This window comes from Vipera ursinii (assembly GCF_947247035.1).
Source record: "Vipera ursinii genome assembly, chromosome: 2".
Classification (NCBI taxonomy): domain Eukaryota; kingdom Metazoa; phylum Chordata; class Lepidosauria; order Squamata; family Viperidae; genus Vipera; species Vipera ursinii.
This window is the reverse complement of record NC_139513.1, coordinates 446,339-456,709: the sequence shown is the minus strand read 5'-3', so window position 1 is coordinate 456,709 and position 10,371 is coordinate 446,339. Positions and strand designations below refer to the sequence as shown.

General features: G+C 50.3%; 1 protein-coding gene across 1 annotated transcript in view; it reads right to left on the bottom strand.

Moving 5' to 3' along the window:
* The window catches only part of WDR46 (WD repeat domain 46), a gene marked incomplete at its 5' end in the record, with an annotated part of 16,326 nt that extends 5,965 nt beyond the window's left edge, over positions 1 to 10,361 (bottom strand). Inside the window, one exon of the mRNA XM_083353224.1 lies at positions 10,329 to 10,361. Within this exon, the coding sequence (XP_083209350.1) occupies positions 10,329 to 10,361 (33 nt within the window). The remainder of the gene's footprint in view (positions 1 to 10,328) is intronic.
* Positions 10,362 to 10,371: the final 10 nt, after the last annotated feature.

Sequence of the window (10,371 nt, the reverse complement as noted above, 5' to 3'; positions counted from 1 at the left end):
CATCTGTTGCTTCTTGTCCTGCTTTCAGAGGCTTTGGAGAATAGCTTGGCTCCCTCTTCTTTGGGGCAGCCCCTGAGATACTGGAACACTGCTATCATGTCACCCCTCGTCCTTCTCTTCGTTAAACTACACATACCCAATTCCAGAAACCGTTCCCTATAGGTTTTAGCCTCCAGTCCCCCAATCATCTTTGTTGCTCTTCTCTGTACTCTTTCTAGAGTCTCGACATCTTTTTTACATCGTGGTGACACAATTTGGAACACAAAACACCAGATATCACAGTCGTAGAGAACCAGGGGATGCCAGAGTCGAAGAAAAAGAAGTGGAAAAAATTACGAAATATCGCAACCTGGCCATCAAAACTGCACGATTATGGATGAAATGCGTAACAGTGATACCCATTGTCATCGGGCCACTGGGAACTATGTCCAAAAACTTTGCAAAATACATCAAGAAATTGCAGCTTCCTGCAATAACTCCAGCAAAGCTACAAAAAACTGCGCTACTCGGAACACCTTACATTTTAAGGAGACACCTGGTTGATACCTAGGATGCTGGCAGCAACCCGTGTCAACCATCAGCACCAGTCGATTTGAATGTTCAGTTGACTGAGGTTCATGTCTAATGAATTATTATTATTATTATTATTATTATTATTATTATTATTATTATTATTATTACCTTGGAGGCCATCTAGTCCAACCCCCTGCTCAGGCAGGAAACCTTATACCATTTCAGGCAAATGGCTGTCCAGTCTCTTCTTAAAAACTTCCAGTGTTGGAGCCTTCACCACTTCTGGAGGCAGGTTGTTACACTCGTTTATTGTCCTCACTGTCAGGAAATTTCTCCTTAGTTCCAGGTTGCTTCTCTTTTTTCTCTCTTTCTTATTGACAGTTCTTAAGTCCGGAGTGTTATGTGGCTGGGGCCTCTTCGTTTTGGATTCTAAAGTTGCAGAGCAATTTAACGTCTTCCTCTATTTCATGGCCCCGCCAGTTCTTGCTTGCAGGCAAATTTCATTTCTTCTGTAGCGCAACCCCCTCGGTGGCCGCCATAAGCCCAGGCCCTCCTAGCCCCCCCCCTCCCCGCTTACAGCACTCCCAAGGTATTGTTAGGGTGTCCCTTTTAGCGGGAACTCAGGCGGAGCGAAGGGGTGGCAGCTTCTGGTCAAAGGGGTTGACGGGAACCAAGGTGGCCAGCTCCTAGCCACGGCAGTCTGTGTGTGACAGTGTTTATTTATCAACTCCCTGGCAGTCGTGACAATAATAGTCAATGGCTTGCATAGCAGCCCCGTGGAAAAACGGGGAGGGGAGGGGGGAGGCCCTCCGGCTCCAGGCAGCCCCGCTACACTTGCATCACATCTTCCTGAATAGAACAGAACAGAACAGAGAAAGAATAGAATAGAGAAAGAATAGAACAGAACAGAACAGAATAGGAAGAGAACAGAACAGAATAGAGAAAGAATAGAACAGAACAGAGAAAGAATAGAATAGAACAGAACTGGATAGGAAGAGAACAGAACAGAATAGAGAAAGAATAGAACAGAACAGAGAAATAATAGAATAGAACAGAACAGAGAAATAATAGAATAGAGAAAGAATAGAATAGAACTGAATAGGAAGAGAACAGAACAGAGAAAGAATAGAATAGAGAAAGAATAGAATAGAACAGAACAGAACAGAGAAAGAATAGAATAGAGAAAGAATAGAACTGAACAGAATAGGAAGAGAACAGAACAGAATAGAGAAAGAATAGAACAGAACAGAGAAAGAATAGAATAGAACAGAACAGAATAGGAAGAGAACAGAACAGAACAGAATAGAGAAAGAATAGAACAGAACAGAGAAAGAATAGAATAGAACAGAACTGAATAGGAAGAGAACAGAACAGAATAGAGAAAGAATAGAACAGAACAGAGAAATAATAGAATAGAACAGAACAGAGAAATAATAGAATAGAGAAAGAATAGAATAGAATAGAACTGAATAGGAAGAGAACAGAACAGAGAAAGAATAGAATAGAGAAAGAATAGAACAGAACAGAGAAAGAATAGAATAGAACAGAACAGAACAGAACAGAGAAAGAATAGAATAGAGAAAGAATAGAACAGAACAGAATAGGAAGAGAACAGAACAGAATAGAGAAAGAATAGAACAGAACAGAGAAAGAATAGAATAGAACAGAACAGAATAGAGAAAGATAGAACAGAACAGAGAAATAATAGAATAGAACAGAACAGAGAAAGAATAGAATAGAGAAAGAATAGAATAGAACAGAACAGAATAGAGAAAGAATAGAATAATAGAATAGATTAGAAAAAGGAATAGAATAGAATAGAATAGAATAGAAGCTGGAAGGGACCTTGGAGGTCTTCTAGTCCAGCCCCGCACTCAAGCAGGAGGACCTATACCGTCTCAGAAATCTTCCTCCTCTTTTCTCCAAAACAACCTAAGGTAGGTTGCGCTGAAAGAGAATGACTGACCAAAGTCACCCAGCCGGCTTTCATGGCCAAGATGAGACTTGAACTCAGGGTCTGTGGCCTTCTAGCTTGGGGGCCCTTAACCACTAGACCAGCCTGGTTCTCTTTATTTATTTGGGGGGGGGGTTGTGCTTTTAGTGTGCTAATGGTGAACCTTGTTTCCCCTGCCTGGACCCACAGCTGAAGTTGCGCGTCACGTTGCCCCTTCCTTCCTTCCAATAACATTTCTTTGAAACGTCCCCCAGCCACATCGGCTCCTCTGACAGACAACCGTTCTGTGGTCTCTGCCCGCAACATTTTCCAGCACACATCTGGGCTAATTCTTATGTGTGGTTAACATCAGTGGCGTAGCGTGGGGGGTGCAGGGGGGGCCGGCCGCACCGGGCGCAACATCTGGGGGGGCGCACTCGGGAGGGATGGAAGACGCGCCGAAGCGCCCTTCGCGCGGCTGGAGTCCCACGGGGGGGGGATCCGGGGCTGAGGCGCACTCGGGGAAGCAGCAACTCACAACCAGCTACTCTTGGGGGACGGAGGCACAAAGCCGGCCAGAAGGGCTCGGAGCCATCCCAGACCACAGCTGCACTTCCACCTTTCCCAGGGCGGCCCCCGCAGACGGAGCGCAGTGCAGGGCACCAGCATGCCCCACTGCCAGAGAAGCGCCCGCTGATGCGGCCCTGACTCCCTCACCCCGCGGCAGGTGGCGGCGGCGTAGCGGGGCTTGCGAAAAGCGGGGCGGTCGGCGGAGGCTGCTCCCAGCGCCGGGCAAGGGCAAGCAGGGCAAGGTCGCTCCTGCTCAAAAGCCAGAGTTCAGCGGCTGGCGAGGCGCTCGCGCGGGGCTCTCCCGGGGCTGGCGGGCCGAACGGGGACCGGCCTCCCCCTCTCCGCGCTAGAGCGGCCCCCGCGGTGGCGGCCCGGCGCACGTGGCTGAGGGGGCGGCGGTGGCGGGAGGGGGGTCAGAGGAGCGAGCCGAGCTCTCCCGGGGCAGCAGGTGCGGGCTGGTGCGGCTCCAGGCTCAGCCGCAGCTCCGGCCAAGGGCTGCCAAGCTCACGGGGCGTCGTGCCGGCCCCCTCCCTCGCTCCCCGCGCCCGGATGCGCCCCCGGCGGAAGCCCCGGCCAGCCGCGGTGCATGCCTGAGCGAGACGGGCAGCTGCGCTGGCGGGTCCCACTCTCTTCCAGGCATCAGAGGTAAGAAAGGGACGGCGGCGCCCCCAGCCGCCCCCCCCGCCGGCTCCGAAGCGGAGGCTCCGCTGCGCCGCCCGGCTCATGGCACGGCCTCGGGTCCCGGCGCTTCTGCCGCACGTGAGGGAGGGGATGCCGGACCTTCCCCCTTTTCCCGGGGGAGGCGTGGGTGGGGGGTGCGGCGGACGCCCAGGATGCGGGGCTCCCTGCGGCAGACTCGAGTGCTAAAATCCACGGGTTAGGGGGCGCAAATTACTTGCCTTGCCCCGGGTGCTGACAACACACGCTACGCCACTGGTTAACATTACCGGTTTCTGCTGGCAGGCAGCTGTTTATCTGACCTCGGTTGTTGCATCACGACAAGCTGGCACCTGTTCACCATGGAGCAACTTGCTACCAAGCTCTGACTGGAGTAGAGTAGAGTAGAATAGAGTAGAATAAACTAGAATAGAACAGAATAGAATATTGAAAAAAATAGAACAGAATAGAAACACAGAATAGAAACGAAGAGAAGAGAAGCTGGAAGGGACCTTGGAGGTCTTCTAGTCCAGCCCCCTGCTTAAGCAGGAGAACCTATATACCATCTCAGACAAGTGACTGTCTAGTCTCTTCTTAAAAATCTCCAGTGATGGAGTGCCCACGATTTCTGGTGACAAGCTGTTCCACTGGCTGATTGTCCTCCCTGTCAGGAAGTTTCTCCTTCATTCCACCTGCGCAGCCTGTTAAGGACACCTGTCCTATTTCCATTCATTTTAAAAAAAAGCCTATTTATAGGATGATTTTCTCAAAGGGTCCCTTTCTCACAGACTCTGGTAAGCATCTGCCCAGTCCAGCACATTTCACCCCAAAAACGTCCTTGAACAAAATTGTTGGAAAATGGGATTGTTTGCTACCGTAGATTAGACCAGCTCATTTGTAGGTCTATCAGGAACCCCGTTTTAATAGAATAACAAGAGTTGGAAGGCACCTCGGAGGTCATCTAGTCCAACCCCCTGCTCAGGCAGGAAACCCTACACCATTTCAGACAAATGGCTGTCCAGTCTCTTCTTTAAAAACTCGTGTTGGAGCATTCACCCCTTCTGGAGGCAGGTTGTTCCACTGGTTAATTGTTCTGACTGTCAGGAAATTCCTTCTTAGTTCCAGGTTGCTTCTCTCCTTGATTGGTTTCCATCCGTTGCTTCTTGTCCTGCCTTCGGGCGATTTGGGGGGGTAGCTTGATTCCCTTTCCTCTGTGGCAGCCCCTCAAATGTTGGGACACTGGCTATCATGTCACCCTGTTCCTTCTCTTCATTAGACTAGTCCAGGGGTAGGAACCTTGGCCCTTTTATGGCTCGTGGACTTCAATTCCCAGAATTCCTGAGCCGGCATGGCTCAGCTTGGAAATCTTTCCCTTTCCCCTCAGCACAGCTGGCTCAGGAATTCTGGGAGTTGAAGTCCACCAGTCATAAAGCAGCCTAGGCCTAGGCCAGGGGTAGGCAAGCTTGGCTCTTTTATGACTCGTGGACTTCAACTCCCAGAATTCCTGAGCCGGCATGGCTCAGCTTGGAAACCTCTCCCTTTCCCCTCAGCATGGCTGGCTCAGGAATTCTGGGAGTTGAAGTCCACCAGTCATAAAAGAGCCAAGCTTGCCTACCCCTGGACTAGACAGACCTTATTCCAGCAAACGTCCTATGTTTTGAGGTTCTCCTTAGCTGTGCCCGGGCTTTTGGGTGCATGTGTGTATAAAAAGCTCATCGGTTGGGTCACCACGATGGTTCCTGGCTGGCCAGGATCCTTGTGTGTGTGGGGGGGGGGGGGTTTCCCGGCTCAGAAAAGGAGACCCCTGGCAGGGAAATAATGCCAGCTGGGGGGAGGGAGGGAACAAGGACCCCACCCCCAGTATGGGAAAGGGCAGCCACGTGGTCTCCCTCCCGCCCTGGGTGGCCAGGGGTCTGCCCTCTTCCCCCAGGCTCGGTTGCAGCAGCCTTCAGCCCAGCGCTCTCTGCACGGAGGGCGTAATAAGGCTTCCCGCCTCGGGCAGGAAGGTGGGTGGGCTAGAAGGCCTCTGGGGGCCCCTTCCGTCCACGTCTCGCAATACCCAGAATGCTGAGCCAGGCAGGGCATCCCTGGTGCCGCCTTCCAAGCCTGCCAGAGGCCAAAAGCTTGTGTGTGGGTGTCCCCCCTCCATGCTGGCTCAGGAATTCTGGGAATTGAAGTCCACCGGTCGTAAAAGAGCCAAGGTTCCCCACCCCCTGGTCTGTCTAGCCAGAGTTACCACCTTTGCAGCATCTCCAGGGTCACGTGATCAAAATTCGGAGGCTTGGCGACTGGTTCTTACGACGGAGGTCACGTGACCCCCTTTTGCGACCTTTGGAGCGGCAAAGTCAGTGGGGAAGCCTTTTAGCCACCAGGTTTCTAACTTAGAACAACTGCAGCGATTCACTTAGCAACCGTGGCGAGGAAGGTCGTAAAGCGGGGCAAAACCCACTTCGCAAATGTCTCACTTAACGACGGAAACGTCGGGCTCGTTTGGGGTCATAAGCCGCCTGTACGTTCCTTTTCCTCTCTGGGGCCTCTCCTCCTTAGTTGCTCTGCTCCCCCATCTTTTACAGGAAGGGGCCCCCAATGGCTATTTTTTTTGTTTGATCTTTGTTGTTGTTGTTAGTTGCGAAGTCGTGTCCGACCCATCACGACCCCATGGACAATGTTCCTCCAGGCCTTCCTGTCCTCTACCATCTTCTGGAGTCCATTTAAGCTCACGCCTACTGCTTCAGTGACTCCATCCAGCCACCTCATTCTCTGTCGTCCCCTTCTTCTCTCGCCCTCCACCTTTCCCAGCATTAGGCTCTTCTCCAGGGAGTCCTTCCTTCTCATTAGGTGGCCAAAGTACTTGAGTTTTAGCTTCAGGATCTGGCCTTCTAAAGAGCAGTCAGGGTTGATCTCCTCTAGGACTGACCGGTTTGATCGCCTGGCAGTCCAAGGGACTGGCAGGAGTCTTCTCCAGCACCAGAGTTCAAAGGCCTCAATTCTTTGGCGCTCAGCCTTTCTTATGGTCCAACTTTCACTGCCATACATTGCAACTGGGAAGACCATAGCCTTGACTATACGCACTTTTGTTGACAGGGGGATGTCTCTGCTTTTTAGTGTGCTGTCTAGATTTGCCATGGCTTTCCTCCCCAGGAGCAAGCGTCTTTTAATTTCTTGGCTGCAGTCCCCATCTGCAGTGATCTTGGAGCCCAGGAAAATAAAATCTGTCACTACCTCCATTTCTTCCCCATCTATTTGCCAGGAATTGAGAGGGCCGGATGCCATGATCTTGGTTTTCTTAATGTTTAGTTTCAACCCAACTTTTGCACTCTCCTTCTTCACTCGCAACAAGAGACTCTTCAGTTCCTCTTCACTTTCTGCCATTAGAGTGGTATCATCTGCGTATCTTAGGTTGTTGATATTTCTTCCAGCAATCTTAATTCCAACTTTTGATTCATCTAGCCCTGCCTTTCTCATGATGTGCTCTGCATATAAGTTAAATAGGCAAGGCGACAGTATACAGCCTTGCCGGACTCCTTTCCCAATTTGGAACCAATCAGTGGTTCCGTGTCCAGTTCTCACTGTTGCTTCTTGGCCCGCATATAGGTTTCTCAAGAGACAAATAAGATGTTCTGGTACTCCCATCTCTTTAAGAACTTGCCAGAGTTTGTTATGATCCACACAATCAAAGGCTTTAGCATAGTCAATGAAGCAGAAGTAGATGTTTTTCTGGAACTCTCTAGCTTTCTCCATGATCCAGCGTATGTTGGCAATTTGATCTCTAGTTCCTCTGCCTCTTCGAAATCCTGCCTGTACTTCTGGTAGTTCTCGATCCACATACTGCTGGAGTCTAGCTTGTAGGATTTTAAGCATGACTTTACTAGCATGAGAAATGAGTGCAATGGTGCGATAGTTTGAACATTCTTTGGCACTGCCTTTCTTTGGAATTGGAATGTAAACTGATCTTTTCCAATCCTGTGGCCACTGTTGAGTTTTCCAAATTTGCTGGCAAATTGAGTGTAGCACTTTTACTGCATCGTCTTTTAAGATTTTGAATAGCTCAGCTGGAATACTGTCACCTCCACTAGCTTTGTTGTTGCTCAGCTTTTCTAAGGCCCACTTCACTTCGCATTCTAGGATGTCTGGCTCGAGGTCAGTGACCACCTCATTGTGATTATCAGGGACGTTAAGCTCATTCTTGTATAGTTCTTCTGTGTAATTTTGCCACCTCTTCTTAATCTCTTCTGCCTCTGTTAGGTCCCTGCCATTTTGGTCCTTTATCATGCCCATTTTTGCATTGAACGTTCCCTTCATCTCTCCAATTTTCTTGAAAAGATCTCTGGTCCTCCCTATTCTATTGTTTTCTTCTATTTCTTTGCACTGTTCATTTAAGAAGGCATTCTTATCTCTTCTAGCTATTCTCTGGAATTCTGCATTCAATTGGGCGTATCTTTCTTTTTCTCCCTTGCCTTTCGCTTCCCTCCTTTCCTCAGCTATTTGCAAAGCTTCCTCAGACAGCCATTTTGCTTTCTTGCATTTCTTTTTCTTTGGGATGGTTTTGGTTGCTACCTCTTGTACAATGTTGCGAACCTCTGTCCATAGTTCTTCAGGCACCCTGTCTATCAGATCTAATTCCTTAAATCTATTTGTCACCTCTACTGTATATTCAACGGGGATATGATTTAATTCATTCCTGACTGGCCTGGTGCTTTTCCCTACTTTCTTCAGTTTAAGCCTAAACTTTGCAACAAGAAGCTCATGGTCTGAGCCACAGTCAGCTCCTGGTCTTGTTTTTACTGACTGTATAGAGCTTCTCCATCTTTGGCTGCAGAGCATATAGTCAATCTGATTTCTGTGTTGACCGTCTGGTGATGTCCATGTGTAGAGCCGTCTCTTGGGTTGTTGGAAAAGAGTGTTTGCTATGACCATCGTATTCTCTTGACAAAATTCTATCAGCCTGTGCCCTGCTTCATTTTGCACTCCAAGGCCAAACTTGCCTGTTATTCCAGGTATCTTTTGGCTTCCTACTTTAGCATTCCAATCCCCCATGATGATAAGGACATCATTTTTTGGTGTTAGTTCTATAAGGTGCTGTAGGGCTTCATAGAACCGGTCAATTTCATCCTCTTCAGCACTGGTGGTTGGGGCATAGACTTGGACTACTGTGATATTGAATGGTTTGCCTTGGATTCGAACTGAGATCATTCTGTCATTTTGAGGATTGTATCCCAGTATTGCTTTTCCTACTCTTTTATTGACTATGAAGGCTACTCCATTTCTTCTGAGGGATTCTTGCCCGCAGTAGTATACCTGATGGTCATCTGAATTAAATTCACCCATTCCTGTCCATTTTAGTTCACTGATACCTAAGATGTCAATGTTCAGTCTTGTCATCTCTTGTTTGACCACGTCCAGCTTGCCTTGATTCATGGATCTTACATTCCAGGTTCCTATGGAGAAAAAATCTTTACAGCATCGGACTTTCCTTTCACCACCAGACATATCCACAGCTGAGCGTCCTTTCGGCTTTGGCCCAGTCGCTTCATTCTTTCTGGCGCTACTAGTACTAGCCCTCTGCTCTTCCCCAGTAGCATATTGGACGCCTTCCGACCTGAGGGGCTCATCTTCCAGCGTCATATCGTTTTGCCTTTTGGTACTGTCCATAGGGTTTTCATGGCAAAGATACTGGAGTGGGTTGCCATTTCCTTCTCCAGTGGATCACGTTTTGTCAGAACTCTCTGCTATGACCTGTCCGTCTTGGGTGGCCCTGCACGGCATAGCTCATAGCTTCATTGAATTACGCAAGCCCCTTCGCCACGACAAGGCAGTAATCCATGAAGGGGTGTTTGATCTTGGTCACCTCCTAAAGTTTCAGAACCGAGGCCGTAACACCCCCGTTAATCAAAATGCCCCCCCCCAGTGATTACCCTCTTGGTTCCATCCTCTCGACCACCTCACGGGGAGATTGTTCCCCCCCCAACAAAAACATCTGCTGGCCGGGGTCTCCTTGACGTGAGAACTGGAGCGATGGTTTGGCACCTGCCCGCCCACCCGGCTACATCTGGCACCTGCCAGCGCTCAGGGCGCTTCTTCCCGCAGCCCACCAGTGAAGGGCAGAAGTCTACACCCAAGCGGGGAGGGGCAGCCAGCGGCCCTTCAGCCCCCCCCAAGAGGGCCACTCCTGGCACCCATGGCCACGGCTGCCCCTGGCAGGAGCCCAGGGAGGACCCTGGAGGGGGGTGCGACCCAACCCAGAGGGGGCTTTCAAGGAGCCTCCACAATTTGCAGGATTCAGCACAGCCTCTCTGGACCCCCCCCTGACGATTCAAACCACCACCGGTGTGTCCCCCCCCAAAAACAGGCAGCTTGGGGATGGTGGGGGCGCCCCCTGGGGGGGAGAAGCTCCCCGTCTCGAGGAACACGCCAGGGTCAGCAGGCAGGGAGGGGCCATGCCGAGCCAGGCTACCCTCATGCCAAGTCCTTGGCCGCCACAGAGCTAACCAACACAAAAGCTTTGCTCCAGGGGTTTGACTCCCCCCCTCCCACCCCTCAGCGCTGGGTAGTGCCAGCAATAAAGGGCTCTCACTGTCTGCCAAGGAGCGAACCCCAAGTTTCTGTCTGAGGGTGGTGCGGTATAGGCACCCCCTCATCCTGCGAGGCCCCCTACCCCATTCTCCTCCCGCACCCCAAAGACCTCCATTCACACGACA